The sequence below is a fragment of the Myxocyprinus asiaticus genome, chromosome 13 (assembly GCF_019703515.2).
Source record: "Myxocyprinus asiaticus isolate MX2 ecotype Aquarium Trade chromosome 13, UBuf_Myxa_2, whole genome shotgun sequence".
In the NCBI taxonomy this organism is placed as follows: Eukaryota; Metazoa; Chordata; class Actinopteri; order Cypriniformes; family Catostomidae; genus Myxocyprinus; species Myxocyprinus asiaticus.
The window spans coordinates 43024790-43050721 of record NC_059356.1 but is presented as its reverse complement, the minus strand read 5'-3'; the positions used below and the strand labels follow the sequence as shown (position 1 = coordinate 43050721).

General features: G+C 38.7%; 1 protein-coding gene across 1 annotated transcript in view; it reads left to right on the top strand.

Moving 5' to 3' along the window:
* The window catches only part of LOC127450035 (very low-density lipoprotein receptor-like), a 34064-nt gene that overhangs the window by 3406 nt on the left and 4726 nt on the right, over nt 1–25932 (top strand). Inside the window, exons 3-6 of the mRNA XM_051713745.1 lie at nt 5476–5598; nt 6868–6990; nt 11715–11837; nt 13100–13222. Coding sequence (XP_051569705.1) covers nt 5476–5598; nt 6868–6990; nt 11715–11837; nt 13100–13222 — 492 coding nt within the window. The remainder of the gene's footprint in view (nt 1–5475; nt 5599–6867; nt 6991–11714; nt 11838–13099; nt 13223–25932) is intronic.

Below are 25932 nucleotides of genomic sequence, written 5' to 3'. Positions count from 1 at the left end.
ACTAAAACATTGTCATGTTATGTCTTGTGATTGTTTTATGACATTTTCTGCACATGGCCTTGTCTGTGTTATCCATGTGCATTATTTCTCTGCCTCCTTGTTCCCTCACCCCTCCTCCTCGTTTAGTCCTCATTAGGTTCATTAGTCTCACCTGTTCCCCATGTGGTTGTTCCCTTTATAGTGTGGTTCCTTCCCTCATGTGATTGTCAGTTCGTTGTTGTTCATGGTTCTAGTTAGTTGGTTTATTCTAGTCTGTTGCCCTATTTAGTCAAGTCTGTTAGTCTGAATATTTAAGTCTGTTACTCTGTTTATTTTGTTTTATTTCAGTTATCTCGAGTTTATTTCAGTTCTCTTTCAAAGTTGGTCATGTTCTTACATATCTGTTTTTCTCCCTCGAGAGTTTTCTGTTTGCATTTTTTGTTATTTTCATTATGGCTCATTAAATTTCCTTCCTGTGTCTGGGTCCTCCTTCCAATTCCTGACTGGATTAAGACAAAGCAGTTTAACACACCTAAGTTTCTCTCGTAGAATGCTGCTTAATGAGGTCATATAAACGCATTAGCATTGTTCTGATGGATGTTTGAAGAGTGTGCGTGGAACAGACCAGGATAACAAATGTCATAGGATGGAGCCCATCAACAAGTCAATACAGTGGAAAGAATTCAACATTTCTAGGTGTATAGTGGGAAAATCACATACACGATAGCCATTTATACAAAAAAATTTAAAATATCTACTGTCCCTCACGTTCGCATATATGCACTTATACATTGGGGAAATCCCTGAGTTTTACATAAGAGAGAAACCCCACTACTGCATCACAGTTCTGCTGCAGGTCACGATAGAAAGTTAAGGAAACAAACACAGCAACAACTCTAGATTATCTGGAAATAAAGCAAAGCAACAGAGATAAAAATGCAAAGACTTCCTCGGATCCCATGTTTTTTATTTACACAAGCATCACAGGGAAATTATATAGCTGTGAAGAAAGCTGCTTACTGACTCAGCCGCATGTATATGGGAGTAAAGAGTATTTCGCTTATACAGTGCATGTAAACCGGAACACTGTTTCCTCACAATAACCCGCTTTCTCGCAATACGCCACTTTCTGGTGTCCTTGTAAACGTAGTCACTGACGACAGGAAAGTCAGTCCATTCCTTTAATTTTATGCTGACAGTGAATCCCAACTTCTTTCCAATTTTTATAAGCTATTTTTGTGAGAATAAATAAATAAAGATTCTCTATAATCAGTAAAGATTATTTACTCATTTGTCAAACACATAAAATTTATATCATCTACTCTTATTATACACAAACACGTAGATACATACCACGCATGCACACACACACACTTGCTGAAGCCATATTTAAACTTGGAGAATAGTCTTGCATAAACAATATTATGCCTCCAGATCAGATCAAGTTAAAGACTGTTATACTTTTTGCAAACCACATGCAGACATCACAGAGCGTTAATATGATCACTGTGTGTGCGTGTGTGTGTGTGTGTGTGTGTTGGGGAAGACTCCGGACATTTTTATTTTTTTTTCAAAAATGATACAAAAATGAAAATAGTATAACTATGAAATCTATAGTTGTCGCTCAACAGTTATAGGGCTGTTAAGCAACAAAATAGTTAGCCTCATATTTCTTAATGCAACTAATAAGCTTTACAGTAGTTACACATACCTGAAGCAGCTGCATTTTGCCACTGAAATGCTGATGCCAGCTGAGGCTGATTTACTTCTTGTTTTTTCTTAAAGAATTTTGAAATGTCCATTTCAATATTCTAATAAATCACCTCACCAAGACAAGTGCACACCTATGAACCATCTGTCTAAAACAATTGAGATAATTACATTAAAAAGTTCCAGTCTTATTGTCTGGATCATGTGTAACTTCTTACCAGCAATTGGCCAGTTTACATGTCAGTCAGTGCTTCTTATCTGAGTGTGCAGTTCTTGTCAGGAGTGAATGAACGTAAAAGGAGACATTGTATGATGTGCAAGGAGATGAATTGTGGTTCTAAAGGATTTTATTTCATTGTGATTAGTAAACTCAGTAATTAGTAAAAGGGTTTAAAAATATCCAGGGCTTTCCCTAAAACATTCAGGGTTTTAGCCCGGTTAGCCCACCCCTAGCACTGGCCCTGCTCTGAAAAAATTATTTTGGATGATAAAATATGCTCAAAAATAATCCTACTATTAAACTCCAGCCTCTTTTTTCCCTTACAACTACAATAAAATCAAAATATTATATGCATGAATTTATTGCAATGAATCTTATGTTATAACTTAGTAACAATATCCTTTTCCATCATTTTCATCCGTCCAAAGACATGCCAGCAAATTGTGCTCGAAATGTTTTTAGCAAAATTGGTCCATTCTATAGTTAAAATGCCCATTCTGTTTTTTACATTTAAAAAAAATTCTAGGGGAAAATCCCCCAAATCCCCATATAATAATTAATATCTGTTCTCAGCCACTAGGCCTCCTAACATTCCATATATTATGCATGTAAAATAAAATAAACAATGTCTGAATGTCCTTAAACTGTCACGGCTCTGGTGAGTTTATTTGGTTCGTTCTGTGTTTGAGTTGTTCTCTCCCTCGTGTCACAGGTGCCACAGATCAAGCTTGATTACCATTGCTATGGGAACGCCGTTCGCACTTCTCATCAGCCGATCCGCCGCACCTGTGTTTCATCTCTCCCTGCTTATTTAAACCCCCTTATGTTTCCGTTTCATTGTTGGATTGTTTAGTGTGTGTCCTGTACTCACCGTATGCAGTCTTCATGTCTATCCTCCCGAGATCGGTCCCTCTCCCGAGGATACCCCACCACCTGCGGTGGTCCCCAGTAGTAGTAGGCGTTCCGAACCCAGACTCAATCCCTCAGAGTCGGATACATGCCATTCATTCCTCTCAAAATCTTCGCTTATTTCTCGCATCAGCCCTCCTCCTTCCCATCCAAGACTACGAAGGTCACTTATGTCATTATCCTGCTGACGGGGAAGGCTCGCTAGTGGGGAACCGCCGTATGGGACAACAAACATCCCTGCTGCTCCCTCCAGTCCTTCGCCGCTGAGTTTCGTGAGGTGTTCAACCACTTAGTTCAGGATCTAGACACAGCGAGGGTTCATCCTGTGAATGGAATGAGCAAGCGCAGTGGGACCAGTTTCTGCATGGATTATCTGATTACATCAAGGAAGAGATTTACACCTTAGACTTGGCGACACGGTTTGATGACCTGGTGGACCTGGCTATACAGGTGGATAACCAGCTCTCCCTTCGCCGAAGTTGTCATCGATCATCGCAGCCCAGGGCGGCTCATCCCCATTCACCACCTCCTTCTCCTTTCGCTGGGCCACTGGAACCTGTGTCGGACCCTGAACCCATGCAGCTTGCCACCTGAGGAGAAACTGCGTTGCCTCACCCAGGGCCTGTGCCTCTACTGTGGATGCCCTGGTCACTTCTCTGCCACCTGCCCGGTAAAAGACACAGCTCGTTGGTAGACAAGGGGTTACTAGTGAGCGTCACCCCATTGGATAAATCCCCTGGACAAAGAACTTTTCTCCAGGCCAGACTGCATTGTGGTTCCATTTCATACCTTTTGTCTGCCTTGGTGGATTCCGGAGCCGAGGGAAATTTCCTGGATAGCAAACTGGCCTCCAGATGGGCATTCCCACCATTCAGCTAGAGGAGGCGATCACTGTGCGCACCGTGAGTGGCAGCCTGCTAACCATCATCACCCATTCCACCCAGCTCCTGACGCTCACCTCTGGTAGCCAGAAGGAACAGATCTCATTCTACATCCTGCAGTCTCTGTCTTCTCCGGTTGTGCTGGGGCTCCTGGTCTCTCCCGTTAGTTCTTGTTTTGTGTCGCAGGACAAGCCGGTGAGTTTGTCTGGAGTGCTGATGGCTTACCATGACCACAGAGCAGTGTTCAGCAAGTACTGTGCCGCGACCCTACCTCCTCTTCGCCTGTATGACTGTGTCATTGACCTACTACCAGGCACATCTCTGCCACAAGGTAGGCTATTCTCACTCTCTGCCCCTGAGAGGGAGGCCATGAATAAGTACATCAGCAACTCTATGGCGGCCGGGCTCATCCGCCCTTCCTTCTCTCCTGCAGGGGTGGGGTTCTTCTTCATGGGGAAGAAAGATGGTTCACTGCAACCCTGCATTGATTATCGGGGGCTGAACGACATCACGGTAAAGTATGGTTACCCTATGCCATTGATGTCTTCAGCTTTCGAACTCTTGCAGGGGGCAACTATCTTTACAAAGTTGGACTTACGCAATGCTTGCCACCTTGTCCGGATCAGGGAGGGGGATGAGTGGAAGATAGCATTTTACACCCCTAGGGAGCACTTTGAGTACTTGGTCATGCCCTTCGGCTTGTTTAAAGTGCTGCATATGTGTCTGTTCGTTTATGTTTTATGTTGTTTTAAGTTCATTTATTTCATTAAATTTTACGTTGACTGTTCAGCCTGTTCCCGCCTCCTCCTGTAACAGTTAAAGGATGGGCAAGGAACATTCAATGTAAAATTTATTGATATAAGTGAACTTAAAACAACATAAAACATAAACGAATAGACACACATGCAGCACGGCCACATGCGTCTCTCTCTCCCGAACTGGTGCCTCTGGCTCATCTTTATCCCCCTCCCAGCTGATTAGCCCGATTCAGGGCCGGCCGTGTGTCCTCACGGCCCGGCCCAGCCCTCCTCCTCATCACACTCCTCCATCACTGGACCCCGGCATGACGCACTCTCCTCCCCTCCCATCCTGGAGGGGGGCATTGCCCTTCCCGGCAGGTCTTCCCCGCCTTTCTGTAGCCCTGGGAGAGATGAAGGGAGGGAAAGGGGAGAGGGAAAGAGTGAGGCAGAGCGACAGAGAGAGGGAGAGAGAGAGGAGAGAGAGAGAAAAACTTACCCACTGGTTCCCAGACATGCTGCACACCTGTTCTCTCTCTCTCTCTTCTCTGGCATGCTCCACTGTTTTAAAGAGTCTCTCCGCTATCACTGTAATTAGGTTGTTAGAAATCATGTTAACCAGCTTGACGAGCCACACCACTCACCACTCACTTATCACATAATAATCGTGGTCGTATAATCCAACAAGTTTATCCACCTATGGCATTCTTCCTCTATATCGTGCAGCCCTAGTGTTCAGTTCTAAACATATTTATTCTTCAGAAATTATAATTTTAAAAAAATAACAAACTAACAAAGAACAGGTTGAGATTTAATATGATGGATCAGAGAAATGGTAAATGAGTGGAAATAATGTTATTTTGCCTATATAGCCAGACTAACGTTCTTGCATTTTCTTAATACCAACATTTTGAATATTATCTTCCTTGCAATGTCCCTACCAACTTTCAAACTAAAACTAAGCCGTTGCTCTGCCTGACAAGTACCAATACGTGTGATCCTCTGTTTGTCTTGATTTATTATTGCTTTGATCCCTCAGCTGTCAGGAACTGCAGTCTAGATCAATTCAGCTGTGGTGATGAAAGCAACAGATGTTTGCCTATGCGATGGAGGTGTGATGGTGAAAGGGACTGTCATAATGGTGCAGATGAGGAAGGCTGTGGTGAGTGACATCACATAAAATACTTCTAGTGTTCCATTCACGTTATGATCATGCTATAAAATTCTAAATATTCACTCAGAACAGTTGTTGTGCAATGGCAGCAGTTGGCAAAAAATGGCAAAAAAACTGCCTGTATAAGATGCTGGTTTAGGGCGCCTATACATAAAGCTCTGACTTAGTGTTTGATGGATAGGAATGTGTAAGATCCATTTTGAGGGTGTAGAAACAAAGAGGCAGGTCAGTTTTAAATGTAGTGTGAATACAGCAAATTGGATTTTCCAAAGCACAACTGGAACTGCCTCTCTAAAATACTTATTGGACAACAGATATTTAAACAAACTTATCTCAGCTTTTGGTCGCAGCAACGAAGAGTCTCTTTCGCAAACTGCAATGCATCATTCCCTTTTGAAATCAATTGATTTGCAGTGTTATCTGATGCAGCATAAACTCTTATATGTAAATGCCCTTACACTAATATCCACTATAGTGCCCCTTGTGTTGCATTCTAAATTGCGGTCTGACACATTTCAGTACGCAACAATGCACAAAATCTGGCTTGCATAGTTAGATGTGTTCAGAAGAACGTTCACAGAAGGTGCCTTTTTGAGTCTGTCTATGCTGTTCTGGGATTGTTTTATGGTAAATGACTATATTTTCTATGTACATATGTGCTAGATGGACATCTTTGACCATGCGACACATCTTACTGTTTTTACAGCATCTCGCACAGAATCACCACATTTCTAAAATGCGTATTAATTAAAACATATACTAATATATTTTTAAAATCAGAAGTTAAATTTGTTAACATTAGTTAATGCACTATGAACTAACAATGAACAATTGTATTTTTATCTATTAAAATTCAAAAAGATTAATAAATGCTCTAAAAATCTTTTGCTATTTGTTTGTTCATGATACCTAATGAATTTATTAATGTTAACGAATGGAAACTTATCGTTAAGTGTTACCCAGTTATCTTAGATTTATCACAATAATAATAATAAAAAAAAAAAAAAAAATTTAAAACAAAGAACAAGTTGAGATTTAATGTGATGGGTCAGAAAAATAGTAAATGAGACTTGTTATTTTGCCTATAAAGCCAGACTGGTGTTCTTGCATTTTCTTAATACCAACATTTTGAATATTATCTTCTTTGCAATGTCTCTACCAACTTTTAAACTAAAACTAAGCCCTTGCTCAGCTTGACAAGTACCACAACTTGTGATCCTCGGTTTGTCTTGATTTATTATTGCTTTGATCCCTCAGCTGTCAGGCCCTGCAGTCTAGATCAATTCAGCTGTGGTAATGAAAGCAACAATTGTTTGCCTATGCGGTGGAGGTGTGATGGTAAAAGGGACTGTCCTAATGGTGAAGATGAGGAAGGCTGTGGTGAGTGACATCACTTAAAATACTTCTGGTGTTCCATTCACGTTATGATCATACTATAAAGTTCTAAATATTCACTCAGAACAGTCATTGTGCAATGGCAGCAGTTGGCCTAGAAAAAAAACTGCCTGTATAAGATGCTGGTTTAGGGCACCTACACATAAAGCTCTGACTTAGTGTTTGATGGATAGGAATGTGTAAGATCCATTTTGAGGGTGTAGAAACAGAGGCAGGTCAGTTTGAAGTCTAGTGTGAATACAGCAAATTGGATTTTCCAAAGCACAACTGGACCTGCCTCTCTAAAATACTTATTGGACAACAGATATTTAAACAAACTTATCTCAGCTTTTGGTCGCAGCAACAAAGAGTCTCTTTCGCAAACTGCAATGAATCATTCTGTAGCGAATTTGGTAGTATAAATATACACGGGATGGGTTAAAGGGCCCGCCTTTCTCCACCATTATATGTAGGGAAACAGTATGTGTGAGCTAGGAATTAAATTAAACTGTCCTAATTCTACATTATTATGTAAGGAAATTTATAATGGAATTTGTCGTATTCAACAACCATTATAAATTAGATAAATGACAAATAACTAGATTATTTGTCTGAATAAAATTCTCCACCATTAAAATCGTAATACAACGTCTCGTTGTATCCGCTCACAATTTCTATTTTAAGGAATTAGCTTTAATAAAGGAATTATAATTAATTCTCTTATTGGAGTAATATTATTCTCATGGTTTATTGAAAATAATATTACACATATTTAGGTACAGCTTTGAAGTGAAATCTTTTAAAAACAGGGATGAGATTATTTATCAAAGTATACCACCGTCAAATTATCTTTAAAAGGGAAATATGAATAATTAATCATAACTTGTTATAATTAATTATAAATATATGGATCAGTTAATAGAATTAACTTGATGTAGTTGAATTAACATTACAATCAATGAATCTGTTCGTCCAGCGAACACTCAGTATTGATCGTCTATCAACTCTCAGAAAGGATATTTTTCATGGCCACGGAAAAATAACTCTTTCTTAGCATGTAGCTGTGATCAAATCATTAAACTGACATCGATTTACAAACAGACCAGAATCAACTCGCAAGAATGTACACAAAAGCTTGATTTAACTAAATCACGAACACATAACTAATCTAAACAAACACATGTAGGGCTTTACTGGTTGTTTAGATCAGTGTTACCATCAGAAATAATTAATAATTATTTCTGTAGTTATTAATCAATATTTAAATTAATTAATTGTATCTAACTCATTAAAACCATATGGGACTCCAGTAAATGTAGTGTGCTACGTTTAGGAGCAAGTTTGGTTATTAGCAATAATTAATAATTATTAAAGATAATTATTAATTATTAAAATCAGTAGAACATTGATGAGAATCAATGTTACCTTTTTTTAATCCTTTAAATCAACAGTTATCAAAGATAATCGTTAATTGTTAATGTCGATGAAACATTAATTAAAATTAACACTAGCTTACTGATCATTCACATTCAATCAAAGATAATTATCAATTATTAAAAATCAATAGAATATTAATAAGGATTAACATTGACGGGGCACCACCCTGAAATCAGGGACTAATAACCGAATATTAAAACAGTCTCAATATTAGATTGTTTTCTTAGGAAAATCGACATCCGAAGAATATCGATTTTCGGGAAAAAAACAATGAATGAAGGTTTGAATCCGAGCACTGACATCCCGTCAGCATGACACAGGCGTATGCAAAACAAACCAAAACACTTCTCTTTGTAATATAAACAAAGTTTATTTATGCAGTAATATCAATTAATAATTAATACAATGCAGTCAATAAACTTCCGACTTACAACTACAAACTAAACAGTGATATGATTAGATATGGAAATAAAAAAAATCCTATAACACATGAGGTGTGTGTGTGTATCAGTGTGTGTGTGTGTCAGTGTGGTTAGTGAGAGAGAGAGAGCGAGAGAGAGAGATTATTAAGTGACAGCCCGAAAGCTGATTTTGCGATAGCTGGAGATAAAGCAGCCGTGTTCGTCACTCAGAGACGTGGTTTTACGAGCGGGGCTCGTAAAAGTCCCTTGTTATTTGACTCTTTAATGGATGAACTCAGTTGCTGTCTCACCCGCGATGGCGAAAATGCACAACAGTCCAATTTGGTTGGACCACAATACAGCAAAACAAATTCATGATAATTAATACCCTGAGTATTAATAATGAGCGGACATGGCGGTCCATAAACTGTACAAGAAAAAACCTTGAAACACAAGAATAACACACTATAATATTCTATCTCTGCCCAGACGTAAACCTCTTACTTGAATCGCATGAGGACACAGGTAGAATGTGTTTTCCTCCGTCCTTTAACTTTGACCCGGTTCCTTGAGGCTCGGGTGATGACGGGGGCCGTTTCCTTGCGCTGTCGGCGGGCGGTACGGCTGTTGATTCTCGGCGGGCTGGCGGAGAACTCAGAAATGTCGACTTGATTGAAGATGGAAGAGAAATCTTTAATCTCTTCACTTCTGTAGGCCAACGGATGAAGATGCGAATTGCTCGGCGGTCTCCTTCGGATCCGTTAGAGTGTTCGGTTGAACACAGAGTAGTCTCAACTCGTCCAGCGAGATGGAGATTGTATGGCTACAGTTTCAAGTCGGACATTACTTCCTTAAGCCACGAGGTTGCACCGGAGAGCAGCAAAAAGCTACGTCCGTATTCGGTCCGTAAGTCGCTGGAAGCAACTTTGGAAGCATTTCAGAATTATTTGAAGTCCTGATGATGTCATGTTTGAGGGATGTTCTGTGGTGTGCCTCATCCAATAGGAGTTGAGAGCTCGATCCTTTAGAGGGCAAGGCTTCATGGATCTGCAGTCTGTTTTGGACTCCCTTTGTTTGATTTTGGCGCGATTTTTATCAGTAAAATTTACGACTTAGGAGGGGCTTGAGGAATGTTTATATGACTGTTAGGCCTGCCTTTGTCTTCTATCTGAATACATGAGGCCCAACACACATACACACAAATCACGCATAAATGGGAAATTGGAAAGTGAAATTGAATGAAACTGGAATAGAACAGGGCTATGATACTATGAAAGAGTAATTTAACCATCTGAAAGAACCATCAGTTTCTTACTTCAAAGCTCACTTTGTTTGGAAGCTGACTCATTTGCATGATTGGAGTAAGCTGGCAGTTTGTACCCCCTTATGCTCTGATTAATATAACAAGCATACAATGCATGCCACAAGGGGGTGCTATACACCAATGTTTAGGGCATCACACAAGTATTAATTTGATAGGAAGCGTGATACCAATAATTTTACTTTATCTATTGGTTCTGTCATAAAGCATGCACAAAACAGTATACAGTACAAAAGACACAATACGAGACATACAATAATCATACACACAATGTCCTGAGGATATGCATGTTCATTTATAGAACAGTTTGTCTATAATTTAATGAAGAAAGTCTGTTTTATGGGCTTTATGTGTCTTTCCTATGGGGGAATGGAGTGAGTTTATTGTCCCCACATTCCTTTGATTTTGCATGTGGCTACCTTCCCCTACCTGGAACGTCTCTGAGGTTCATTGGTTGCTGGACCAGTGTCAGCAAAGGGGGAGTAAAAGCTGATAATGATTAGTGGGAGAGCAGACATCTCGGAGTCTGCTTGGGCCTACTTGGACCTTTGCTTGTTACGGTCTTGAGACGTCTGTTGGATTATTCATTAAATAATGAATAATTGTGTGTCTGATTGGTCCAGATGCTACAATTCCCTTTTGAAATCAATGGATTTGGAGTGTTTTCTGATGCAGCATAAACTCTTGTATGTAAATGCCCTTACACTAATATCTGCTATAGTGCCCTTTGTGTTGCATACTAAATTGCAGTCTGACACATTTCAGTATGCAACAATGCACAAAATCTGGTTTGCATAGCTAGATGTGTTCAGATGAATGTTCGCAGAAGGTGCCGTTTTCAGTCTGTCTGTTCTGGGATTTTTTTTTACTGTAAATGACTATATTTTCTATGTAAATATGTGCTAGATGGACATCTTTGACCGTGTGACACATCTTACTGCTTTTTCAGCATCTCGCACAGAATCGCCACATTTCTAAAATGCGTGTTAATTAAAACATATACTAACATATTTTTAAAATCAAAAGTTACATTTGTTAACATTAGTTAATGCACTATGAATTAACAATGAACAATTGTATTTTTATCTATTAAAATTCAAAAAGATTAATAAATGCTCTAAAAATCGATTGTTATTTGTTTATTCATGATACCTAATGCATTTACGAATGGAACCTTATTGTTAAGTGTTACCCAGTTTCTTAGATTTATCACATAATATATCGTTGTCTTATAATCCAACAAGTTCATCCACATATGGCATTCTTCCTCTATATTGTGCAGCCTTAGTGGTCAGTTCTAAACTTATTTATTCTTCAGAAATAATAATAAAAAAAACAAATTTTTTTTTTAATGTGATGGGTCAGAGAAATGGTAAATGAGACTTGTTATTTTGCCTATAAAGCCAAACTGATGTTCTTGCATTTTCTTAATACCAACATTTTGAATATTATCTTCCTTGCAATGTCCCTACCATCTTTCAAACTAAAAACTAAGCCCGTCCTCTGCTTGACAAGTACCACACCTTGTGATCCTCGGTTTGTCTTGATTTATTATTGCTTTGATCCCTCAGCTGTCAGGCCCTGCAGTCTACATCAATTCAGCTGTGGTGATGAAAGCAACAATTGTTTGCCTATGTGGTGGAGGTGTGATGGTGAAAGGGACTGTCCTAATGGTGAAGATGAGGAAGGCTGTGGTGAGTGACATCACTTAAAATACTTCTGGTGTTCCATTCACGTTATGATCATACTATAAAGTTCTAAATATTCACTCAGAACAGTCGTTGTGCAATGGCAGCAGTTGGCCTAGAAAAAAAACTGCCTGTATAAGATGCTGGTTTAGGGCACCTACACATAAAGCTCTGACTTAGTGTTTCATGGATAGGAAGGTGTAAGATCCATTTTGAGAGTGTAGAAACAGAGGCAGGTCAGTTTGAAATCTAGTGTGAATACAGCAAATTGGATTTTCCAAAGCACAACTGGAACTGCCTCTCTAAAATACTTATTGGACAACAGATATTTAAACAAACTTATCTCAGCTTTTGGTCGCAGCAACGAAGAGTCTCTTTCGCAAACTGCAATGCATCATTCCCTTTTGAAATCAGTTGATTTGCAGTGTTATCTGATGCAGCATAAACTCTTATATGTAAATGCCCTTACACTAATATCCACTATAGTGCCCCTTGTGTTGCATTCTAAATTGCGGTCTGACACATTTCAGTACACAACAATGCACAAAATCTGGCTTGCATAGCTAGATGTGTTCAGAAGAACGTTCACAGAAGGCACCTTTTTGAGTCTGTCTATGCTGTTCTGGGATTGTTTTATGGTAAATGACTATATTTTCTATGTAAATATGTGCTAGATGGACATCTTTGACCATGCGACACATCTTACTGTTTTTACAGCATCTCGCACAGAATCACCACATTTCTAAAATGCGTATTAATTAAAACATATACTAATATATTTTTAAAATCATAAGTTAAATTTGTTAACATTATTTAATGCACTATGAACTAACAATGAACAATTGTATTTCTATCTATTAAAATTCAAAAAGATTAATAAATGCTCTAAAAATCTTTTGCTATTTGTTTGTTCATGATACCTAATGCATTTACTAATGTTAACGAATGGAAACTTATTGTTAAGTGTTACCCAGTTATCTTCGATTTGTCACAATAATAATAATAAAAAATAAAAAAACATTTTAAAACAAAGAACAAGTTGAGATTTAATGTGATGGGTCAGAGAAATGGTAAATGAGACTTGTTATTTTGCCTATAAAGCCAGACTGATGTTCTTGCATTTTCTTAATACCAACATTTTGAATATTATCTTCCTTGCAATGTCTCTACCAACTTTTAAACTAAAACTAAGCCCTTGCTCAGCTTGACAAGTACCACAACTTGTGATTCTCGGTTTGTCTTGATTTATTATTGCTTTGATCCCTCAGCTGTCAGGAACTGCAGTCTAGATCAATTCAGCTGTGGTAATGAAAGCAACAATTGTTTGCCTATGCGGTGGAGGTGTGATGGTAAAAGGGACTGTCCTAATGGTGAAGATGAGGAAGGCTGTGGTGAGTGACATCACTTAAAATAATTCTGGTGTTCCATTCACGTTATGATCATACTATAAAATTCTAAATATTCACTCAGAACAGTCATTGTGCAATGGCAGCAGTTGGCCTAGAAAAAAAACTGCCTGTATAAGATGCTGGTTTAGGGCACCTACACAAAAAGCTCTGACTTAGCATTTGATGGATAGGAATGTGTAAGATCCATTTTGAGGGTATAGAAACAGAGGCAGGTCAGTTTGAAGTCTAGTGTGAATACAGCAAATTGGATTTTCCAAAGCACAACTGGACCTGCCTCTCTAAAATACTTATTGGACAACAGATATTTAAACAAACTTATCTCAGCTTTTGGTCGCAGCAATGAAGAGTCTCTTTCGCAAACTGCAATGCATCAATCTCTTTTGAAATCAATGGATTTGCAGTGTTTTCTGATGCAGCATAAACTCTTGTATGTAGATGCCCTTACACTAATATCCACTATAGTGCCCCTTGTGTTGCATTATAAATTGCAGTCTGACACATTTTAGTACGCAACAATGCACAAAATCTGGCTTGCATAGCTAGATGTGTTCAGAAGAACGTTCACAGAAGGCGCCTTTTTCAGTCTGACTGTTCTGGGATTGTTTTAATGACTATATTTTCTATGTAAATATGTGCTAGATGGACGTCTTTGACCATTGAGACACATCTTACTGTTTTTACAGCATCTTGCACAGAATCACCACATTTCTAAGTTGCGTGTTAAGTTAAAAGAACTTCATCTTTAAGTAATGTGTGTTGAGACAGCTGCATTCTGTTCCTGTTGTTGTGCTGCATCTCACCATTTTTAATGCAAGTATCCGTTGTGTTAAATGCCATTGTGTTAATGGACTGGGGCCAAGGAGTCTGAGCTGACCTGTATCTGCCTAGCCTTAACTTTCACAAAAAAACAAGGGAAGATTGTCCAAAGAAGAACCCAACTTCATTCACACCCCCTTCAAGAGTCAACCCCCCAACCAAGTGACCATACTCACATTATCCATTATGGGGGGAAGGGGGCTTGCCAACATAATTGCCAAGCTAGAGAAAACGCAGAACTCACCCCCACGCAGAAATGATACCTTCTTTTTTCTTTAATATAATCAATTTGCTACACTTGAAAGCTAGACTAATAAGAGAGCGTGTGACTTGTTTCTGTCAACACTTCTCTGAACACATCACAAGAATATTTATCAGATAGTCATTTCTGATCTAAACCAGAAAATAGAACTTTTCTTTCTCTCAATAGCCCTATTCAGACAGCAATTGTTTCTCAGGGTGACATCTGTAAAAATACATTTACATGGCTCCTCTGTAATAAAACTCAAGCATTTGGATGACAATTAAATCACGGGGACGAGCAAGACTTTTTGTCGATCACATGATTGCAGTTGCGCTTGTTATATGGAAAATTCATCAATCCACAAACTGTGTCCTCTGTATTTGCATGAAAATAACATTTTTAAAGCATGAGGGAACCGTGCTGTGGACATTTACAGTGTACATTTTCAAATACGGAACAAGCCAAAATTCTTGTGAAGAGCAATTAAACGAATCAAGAAACTGTAGGGACAAGACTGTTTATCAACGCAGCCAAATAAATCTGTCAATGGGGATACGCATGTTTCGTCACCTGCAACACCTCAGTTGCGCCGCTTGCGCACTCTCTCCTAAGCGCACGCAAGGATATACAGAAGCCGCACAAATCAAGGACAGTAAAGATAGTTCAAATTAAATTTGAGGAGCTATGGTAAAAAGGGTTTTCTTATGTTTTATCTATCAACATGATGGACATCATTTGAAATGATCTGTCAGTGTTTAAAAAGTGGAGGTAGAAATGAAACCTTTTAAATAAGCAACTTTTCTGGGATACTCGGCCCGTATAAATGAATAGTCATGCAAGCCATGTATAAATAAACGTTTAGTAAACGTTTCTACATTAAAATATGATATATTACAATTTTATTACATTGCTGCCATAATAATGGACCATTTCAAAAGTTTACATGATCTGGCTCTCATTTTTCTTTCTCTTCTATTTAAGAGTTCCCACTCATTGTGGTGGAGCGGCAATGTAATTTTATTATTATGAATTATTTCAAAAATTTCTGTTACACAATCCTCCAACTTTCACAACTGTCCATTACCGCCAGAGCTGTTACCACGTGCAGCGCAAACGTACGGCACTTAGCAGTGGTCAAAAATGATTTCCAAAACAGCTTTTGGATTATAAACTCAGAGATGTGGATTCGGACAGTAATTAAATTAACACACGACCTTGATGTTTGTCAAAAAACTGTAGGTAATTTGGATGGGAATTTTCTCACGGGAGGTGTGAGAAAAACACAGACGTTTCGGATTTTGACAGCAGTAAAATCTCTCACTATCCCCTGTAATTGCTGGAACTACCTCACATCCCCATGTAAAATAATTGCCGTCCAAATAGGGCTTAATGCACAAAAGAAACTTTTCTTGTGTTTTATAATGCATATACATATATTATTAACTTTGACACAATAGCATTAACTTTGACACAATTGGGGAAGTCTTCACACACATAGAGCCATCAATCACCTTGAGGGAGGACAAAGAGTTAAGCACTTCTTATTGGCTCAAATCACCTTTGGGGTGCGGCCAACCTCAACTCAACAAAACACCCTACCTCAAACAACAGTTGGTTCTTTTCGGTTCTTCTCTTCGGAGAAGTTCCAGCAGGACGAGTTCTCATGTTATCATCACGTTAGTTCTCATGGGAAACTCCAAAGATACCAGAGGCCTTCCCTCGTGGGAGTCCCCGTTTTCAGAGTTCCCATGTTCAGAGTTCCCACATCTCTAGAATGTGGAAGTCACAAGCCTTCTGCAGCCTCAGAGGCTCCTCTGGTCTTTCCATCATCTGTCCAGTGTGCATACTCCAGCTTCATCAGAACTTCAAGACCATCATACTAAACAAACAACTTCCACAAGTCAAGCCAATGGGCGCCAAGAACTTCAACGGCAAACAACATAGCTCAAGTACAAACCTCCAAACTTTCACTGAAAGTGCTGGTGTTTCTTTAATATAATCTGTGTAACCCGATCTCAAATCACAGTGTACTAAATGACGTATTGAGGGTTCTACAGGCATGATGTAAGGACTCCATGAAGTTCATTTGTATGTTACATATCATTGCATTTATTCTCTGTCAAAACTCATTCATTAATCTGTGTTCATGTTTTGTCTTTGTGTTAGTTTAGTTTATGTTGTAGATTAGTCAATAAAGTTCTGTTTGTATCCAGAGAGAAGTTGACTGTGGGATATTTTGATTAAATAATTTGTCAATTGATTCTTAAAGATCCAAAAAGCTACCCTTATAAACAATATTTCAACATACAGAATTTGTGATATTATTTTCAATGCCCACGAAAATAGGATTACTATTAATAGTATTAAAGAGTTAACAGATATGTCACATCAACTCAGCGTGGCCGCTATAATTCCATTCTTGAGCTAAATTCCTTACATATAAATTGTGAGCAGATACAATGAGCCTATTGTATTAACATATTTAATGGTGGAGAATTTTAGTCAGATTTCTTATCTGATTATTTGTTATTTATCCTACATAGTTTGTTGGAGAAACTAATTACATAAACTTATTCCTTATATTTATTTTCCTACACTTGTGCTGATTATGTATCAGGCCTTACACCTCCTAAACTGTTATCTTTGTGGTGTATAATGCGATGTAGAACATTTTTGTGAACATCATGATGGCAGAAGGGAACAGCTGGCTGTCTGGTGCAGTCAAAACAACCTTGAGCTGAACACGCTCAAAACAGTGGAGATCATTGTGGACATTAGGAGAAACACCCCAACATTGACCCCCCTCACCATTCTAAACAGCACTGTGGCAGCAGTGGAGTCATTCAGGTTCCTGGGCACTACCATCTCACAGGACCTGAAGTGGGAGACACACATTGACTCCATTGTGAAAAAGGCCCAGCAGAGGTTGTACTTCCTTTGCCAGCTGAGGAAATTCAACCTGCCACAGGCGCTGCTGATACAGTTTTACTCAGCAGTCATTTGAGTCTGTCCTCTGCACTTCAATAACTGTCTGGTTTGGTTCAGCTACGAAATCAGACATCAGAAGACTACAAAGGACAGTTCGGACTGCTGAGAGGATTATTGGTTAACCCCTGCCCCCCTTCAAGAACTATACACTTCCAGAGTGAGGAAAAAGGCTGGAAAAATCACTCTGGACCCCACTCACTAACTTTTTGAACTGTTGCCTTCTGGCCGACACTTCAGAGCTCTGAGCACCAGAACCGTCAGCCACAGGAACAGTTTTTTCCCTCAGGCTATCCATCTCATGAACAGTTAAATTGCCCCATTGAGCAATAACTATGTGCAATACACAGTTTAGTCTTTCTTATATTTATCCAACACATCCAACCTCTTCTGCCATTTCATTCCTCTGAAAGAAAAAAAAAAAAACATTTGCACTGTACATAACAGATTGTATTAGATTTGCACTACCCATGTGTATGTATGTATGTGTGTATCTGTACGTATGTGTATAATTAGTTTTATTTTTTATTTTATATTATTATCTATGTCTTGCTGCTGTTTTTGTATTGTTTTTGTATTGTTGTACACTGGAAGCTCCTGTCACCAAGACACATTCCTTGTATGTGTAAGCATACTTGGCAATAAAGCTGCTTCTGCTTCTGATATATATCAAGCATTATTCAATATACTGAATAATTCTCTATATATCGCTAAACATGTGCATTGTGCTGTTGTTTTGTAAAAGTCACTAAGGACAAAGAGAAAGCTGATAATAGGATGATAAAGAGATTGACAATCAATGAACATGTGATTAAAGAATTGACTATGTCTCCTGGTATCGCGAGTTCCAATCCAGGGCGTGCTGAGTGACTCCAGCCAGGTCTCCTAAGCAAACAAATTGTCCCAGTTGCTAGGGAGGGTAGAGTCACATGGGGTAACCTCCTCGTGGTCACTATAATGTGGTTCACGCTCTCGGTGGGGCGTGTGGTGAGTTATGCGTGGATGCCATGGAGAATAGCGTGAAGCCTCCACACGCGCTATGACTTGCAGTAACGCGCTCAACAAGCCACGTGATAAGATGCGTGTATTGACGGTCTCAGACGCGGAGGCAACTGAGATTCGTCCTCCACCACCCAGATTGAGGCGAGTCACTACGCCACCACGAGGACTTAGAGCGCATTGGGAATTGGGCATTCCAAATTGGGGAGAAAACGGAGAAAATGAAAAAAATAAATAAAAATAAATTGGACAATGATCAGACGGATTAATTGTATAATCAATTTGTTTCATTTTATTTTTATGCAGTTTTTCAGATAAAACGAACAGAACACTACCAGTCTGTTATGTGAATTTTCATTTCATTTTCATAATTTAATGAAAGACAACAAACACATTTAATTTTTCATAGTTTATGAAAAGATGCCAAGTTTATTGCAGATTATGTTTCAGGCCTTACATCTCATAAACTTATCTTTGTGTATAATTTGATATAGACACACAACTCGATGTTTATGTATATATCAGGAACATATAATGTAGTCAAGAATATCAAGTCATTATTATGAGATACTGAATCCTGGTTTATACTCGACACAGCCGCTTGTTCACGAGCTTACGCATGGCAAAAATGGCATCATTGTAGCATTTCGTGCAGCAGTGCACACTCCAATATTTTAGTAACTCGGGCGAACAGTGTACGTGGCACCCCATAAAAAAAATGTATGCATTTCAATGTAAATTGTACATTGTAAATTGTACACTTATAAGCATAAAATATAGGAACAGTGCATTCAGTCCCTTGAATATTGCAGAGACAGACTGTAACATTTAAATTACATTTAAATTATTTTGTAAAGTTTGTGTGGAAAAAGAGTCAAGTCAAGAAATATTCTATATGGATTTTTAATGTTTTAAGGCATAAATACATTAATATTTTGCATTTCATTGTGTTCTGAGTACTAGACTACTAGACTGAAGTTTGAAACTTTTATTGTAAAAAACACAGGTTAATGAAAATTTAGTCAACTGGCCTTATTCATGACACGAGCTGAACGCTTTTTAAAACAGTTTTTTTTATCGTTATTAAAAACCATTCTTGCATAAATTGCCCCATTCAGTTTAATGAGACAATTAACATAAGAGTGTTTTACACAAATAATTTGCTAATGTTTCATGAATTAGGCAAAGTGAGTTGTCTCAGTCACTGCACTGCATGTTTTAGTTTGCATTTCTAGAGTAAATATGGGTGCAAGGATTTTAATGCATATTTTAAAAGCAGATTGAAATTTGATAGTACTGGTGCCTGTTTTACCTTGAATGTTGCATTAACTAGCATTGCTCTTTAGTCTTAAATTGTTTTGTGTAGTTTGTGAAAATGTTTTATATTGTAGCACATCTACAGTGCATCCAGAAAGTATTCACAGCGCTTCACTTTTTCCACATTTTGTTATGTTACAGCCTTATTCCAAAATGGATTAAATTCATTATTTTCCTCAAAATTTTACAAACAATACCCCATAATGACAATGTGAAAGAAGTTTGTTTGAAATCTTTGCAAATTTATAAAAAAAAAAAAGAAAAAAAAGAAAGAATCACATGTACACAAGTATTCACAGCCTTTGCTCAATACTTTGTTGAAGCACCTTTGGCACCAATTACAGCCTCAAGTCTTTTTGAGTATGATGCTACAAGCTTGGCACACCTATTTTTGGGCAGTTTCCCCCATTCTTCTTTGCAGGACCTCTCAAGCTCCATCAGGTTGGATGGGGAGCGTCGGTGCACAGCCATTTTCAGATCTCTCCAGAGATGTTCAATCGGGTTCAAGTCTGGGCTCTGGCTGGGCCACTCAAGGACATTCACAGAGTTGTCCCGTAGCCACTCCTTTGTTATCTTGGCTGTGTGCTTAGGGTCGTTGTCCTGTTGGAAGATGAACCTTCGCCCCAGTCTGAGGTCCAGAGCACTCTGGAGCAGGTGTTCATCAAGGATGTCTCTGTACATTGCTGCATTCATCTTTTCCTCGATCTTAACTAGTCTCCCAGTTCCTGCCGCTGAAAAACATCCCCACAGCATGATGCTGCCACCACCATGCTTCACTGTAGGATGGTATTGGCCAGGAGATGAACGGTGTCTGGTTTCCTCCAGGCATGATGCTTGCCATTCAGGCCAAAGAGTTCAATCTTTGTTTCTCATGGTCTGAGAGTCCTTCAGGTGCCTTTTGGCAAACTCCAGGTGGGCTGTCATGTGCCTTTTACTGAGGAGTGGCTTCTCTCTGGCCACTCTACCATACAGGCCTGATTGGTGGAGTGCTGCAGAGATGGTTGTTCTTCTGGAAGGTTCTCCTCTCTCCACAGAGAAACGCTGGAGCTCTGTCAGAGTGACCATCAGGTTCTTGGTCACTTCCCTGACTGAGGCCCTTCTCCCCCGATTGCCCAGTTTGGCCAGGCGGCCAGCTCTAGGAAGAGTCCTGGTGGTTCCATACTTCTTCCATTTACGGATGATGGAGGCCACTGTGCTCATTGGGACCTTCAATGCTGCAGAACTTTTTCTGTACCCTTCCCCAGATCTGAGCCTCGATACAATCCTGTCTCGGAGGTCTACAGACAATTCCTTGGACTTCATGGCTTGGTTTGTGCTCTGACATGCACTGTTAACTGTGGGACCTTATATAGACAGGTGTGTGCCTTTCCAAATCATGTCCAATCAACTGAATTTACCACAGGTGGACTCCAATCAAGTTGTAGAAACATCTCAAGGATGATCAGTGGAAACAGGATGCACCTGAGCTCAATTTTGAGTGTCATGGCAAAGGCTGTGAATACTTATGTGCATGTGATTTTTTTCGTTTTTTTATTTTTAATAAATTTGCAAAGATTTCAAACAAACTTCTTTCACGTTGTCATTATGGGGTATTGTTTGTAGAATTTTGAGAAAAATAAAGAATTTAATCCATTTTGGAATAAGGCTGTAACATAAAATGTGGAAAAAGTGAAGCGCTGTAAATACTTTGCGGATGCACTGTATGCGCTTGTATAATTTTATAGAAGTGTAAGATAAATAAATTTACAATAAGCATTTTATGTTTTATATAGCACTGTATCTATATGCTTGTATAATTTTAAAGGAGTATAAGATAAATAAATATACAATAAGCATTTTATTTTTTATATTGCACAATATCTATATGCAACGTGCACAAATCCACTCAACCTGGATGGCACACAAACACCACCGCAGTGTCTAGATGACCACAGGATTGCACTTCAGCACCTGGATGGACATTTGATCGACAAATCCCTCAATAACACAGCGAAGACACAACAACATGGGACTGAGCCCCCCACACAGAGAATACTACAGTCAGACTGTGACGACTTAAAACTGCTCCAAGATACAGGACCCAAGGACAATTTCCGGGGAAAAGCCTAGGGAGCCAAGATAACAACAACATACATCAGCCTCACAAGAACCACAGTCTCTGTCAACACACACCTTCTCCCTCTTGACAACATGCCCACTCCTGAGCTTCTCAGAGAATATGGAGGAACTAGTGCATGCTCGTAGAAAGCTCTCCCACTCCATTGCTGCGAGCCCCCATATTCCAACCCTCTACCACCAAAGCCTGCAGGCCCAGCTCACCCTCCCTCTGAAAGAGCTCTCCGGCCACTGCCAAAATGCAAGGGTACATCTTGTCCTTCTTCTGCTCTCGATGAACAACAAACAACTGATAACTGCTCTAATTTATGTGTATCGGGTCCCCACTATAGTAGCAGCAACACTCGCAAATGTTTACAGAACAAGCGGGAACTCGCTGTGCCAGTAGCTTTTTCAATATCTATTATGTTAAATGATAGGAAGACTAAGGATTTCTCAATACGTAAGGCAAACCAGTCTAATCTGTTGCATATTAGACATAAATCCATCATTACTGTGGGGCCATAAACAGATACTGTTAGCACTTTTAAACATCCGCTTACTAAAGAACAAGTCGTTTCTAGTCAATGACCTCATCACCACAAACAACCTGGACTTTACAACCTGGAGATAACAGCTGCAGTGCAACAGTCCTCTAAACTTTATTTTATGAGTGTCTGTAGAGCTGTTAGGAGAGGTGGAGGATTTGCTGCGATATTTAAAGATGTCTTTCAGTGCAAGCAAGTGTCACTTGGTGATTACTTGACCTTTGAATATCTAAGTATTGTACTAAAAGGTGCTCCTATTTACAATTATTTATAGGCCTCCAAAATACTCTCTTGGCTTTGCTGATGATTTTACAGAACTGTTATCAACAACTTCTTCTGAATTTGACTGTTCTGTTATTGCTGGGGATTTCAACATTCATATAGATAATCCTGAACACAACACTGCCAAAGAACTCATAACAGTTTTAAACACTTTTGATCTGACTCAGCATGTAGATGGACCCACACACAATCACGGACACACTCTTGATCTGCTCATTAGTAAGGGTCTGAACATTTCGTCCACTATTATTAAGGATGTTGCGCTATCTGACCATTCCTGTATTTTCTTTGAAATATTGATTTCTCCTGCCACTGAAGTTAGAACTGTCTCTGTCAAAAAGTGGTACATAAATGAGAATACTAGTGTGCAATTTATCAAGGTTATATTTTTTAAACTAGGTATATCCGCAGACTGTGTTGATTACCTCCTAGATAACTTTAACTAAAAAGTTAAAAATGCTATTGATGGCATTGCTCCTGTAAAGGTCCGAACGATCACTGGTAGGCATAAAGCACCTTGGAGAAACACAAAAGCAGTGAAAAACATGAAAAGAAAATGCAGGAAAGCAGAACAAATGTGGCGGAAAACACAACTTGAAGTCCATTATAATATCTATAAAGACAGCCTTCATGCTTTCAATTTGGAATAGGGCACAGCTAGGCAGACCTTCTTCTCAAACATTATTAACAGCAATATAAACAACACCCACATTCTTTTTGCTACTGTAGAGAGACTAACAAAATGACAGAAAATGCAACGAGTTTGCATCTTTTTTCATGAAGATCAATGATATTAGAATGCCGATCAGCTCGTCCTCATGTTGCACTGAGGTCAGACAACACCCACCACAAAAACTTCAGAAATTGTCCAATTTTGTGGAAATTGATGGCAAAACCCTGGAAGAAACAGTACAGCATCTTAAAACTTCAACCTGCTGTCTTGACATACTCCCCACAACACAACATCAAAAATGTGTTTAACTGTCTAGAAAAAGATCTGTTAGAAATAGTAAATGCATCACTCCTTTCAGGCACATTTCCAAAGTCCCTGAAAACTGCAGTTGTCAAGCCCCTTCTTAAAAAGAACAATCTAAATAACTCAATACTGAACAACTACAGACCAATTTCAAATCTTCCTTTCATATGCAAAATCATTGAAAAAGTTGTTTTCAATCAGCTGAACAAATTCTTAATCTCGAATGGCTAATTGGACAATTTACAGTCTGGTTTCTGACCGCATCACAGCACAGAGATGTCGCTCATAAAGATCCTAAATGATATTCGGATAAATACTGATTCAGGAAAAATATCAGTGCTGGTATTATTAGATCTCAGTGGTGCTTTTGACACTGTTGACCACAACATTCTCCTAGACAGATTGGAAAACTGAGTATGGTTCTCTGGGATGGTCCTCAGCTGGTAAAGGTCATATCTAGAAGGGAGGGGTTACTATGTGAACATAGGCAACTATGAATCTGAGTGGACATCCATGATGTGCAGAGTCCCACTGCTCCAGTTCAACTTGTATATGCTCCCACTTGGCCAAATTATGAAAAAGAACCAAATTGCGTACCATTGTTATGCAGATGACACCCAGATCTGTCTAGCCCTGTCACCAAATGACTACAGCCCCATAGACACTCTCTGCCAGTGCACTGATGAAATTAACCATTGGATGTGCCAAAACTTCCTTCAGTTAAACAATGACAAGACAGAGGTCACTGAATTTGGCAACATAGGCAAAATTCCAAAGGTGAACACATACCTTGTCTCCAAGGGCCTAAAGACAAAAAATCAAGTAAGAAATTTTGAAGTCGGACCTTAGTTTCAGTAGTCACATCAAAGCAATAACTAAATCAGCTTACTATCATCTAAAAAATATAGCCAGAATTAGATGTTTTGTATACAGTCAAGAGTTACAGAAACTTGTTCATGCATTCATCATCAGTAGGGTGGAATACTGCAATGGACTTCTCACCGGCCTTCCCAAAAAAGACCATTAGACACCTGCAGCTCGTTCAGAATGACGCTGCTAGGAATCTCACCTGAACCAAAAAATATGAGCATGTTACTCCAGTCCTCAGGTCTTTCCAGTTACATTTAGAATTGATTTTAAAGTACTCTTACTCATTTATAAATCGCTTAATAGCCTAGGACCTAAATACATTTCAGATATGCTTGTTGAATATAAACCTAACAGACCTCTCAGATAATTAGGATCAAGTCAGTTAAACATACAGAGGGTTCACTCAAAACAAGGTGAGACAACCTTTAGCTATTATGCCACCTGCAGCTGGAACCAGCTTCCAGAAGAGGTTAGATGTGTCCCAACAGTAGTCACATTTAAATCCAGATCTGTTTAGCTGTGCATTTTCTGACTGAGCATTGTGCAGCACTTATTGATTTCACTGAATCATTTTGCTTTTGTCTTTCCTTTTAATTATTCTTTTTTATTCTTTTCATTTTATTTTTATATAACATTTTCTCATTTTAAATTGTTTTCAAATTTATTTATTACTTTTTATTCTTATTTCATGTTCTTAATGGGTTTTTATTTTTTTATGTATCTTGTATTTTCTTTAAAATTTATATGTAAAGTACTTTGAATTGCCATTGTGTATGAAATGTGCAATATAAATGAACTTGCCTTGCCTTCATTTGAGAACGGATTCCATATTTCAATAACATTATTATATTTATAAGAAATAAATGAACATCAAATATTATATTAAATTTATGCCACTGAATTGAAAATACATAGTAAATAGTTAAAATAGGAGAATTATTTAATTTAGACTCGAACACTGGCATTTACATGCACGTTCTTACACCGGTTATGATTAATAAGCCGACAACGCGTGTGGTCATGTAAACGCAATATACCGCCTTTCCTTTATCGGCATAAAGGCCATAAATGGCTTATGAATAACCTGGTCGACAAAGGTAGATTTTAACCCATTATGCTGATTTCGCGTGTCATGTAAACAATGCTGAACCATCAGTGTGTATTACTTGTGCCAGTGTTACTGTGTCACAATGACTTTTTGACAGTGACACCTCATCTGTTCATATCACTTATCTCTACACTTTATTATAGATCAGGGGTTCATATCCATTCTCTCTCTCTTTCTCTCTCTCGCCCTGCTAGATAATTTCTCAATACTCTTGTATTAATTTAGGTTGACTTTTCTTTTCTAAATGGAGAGCATGCACATGAATTGAGGTTGACACTGTAGCAACAAATACCAACAACATGTAAGCTCATCAGTAATTCGATGTAAAGAACATCCATATGCACATACTGTAAATCCAACTCCTGATGGCATGCAGGTCAGTCATATTACTTGAAACACAGGGGGACGCTAGAACACAGAGAACAATTAGACATAATTCACGACAGAGAAGAA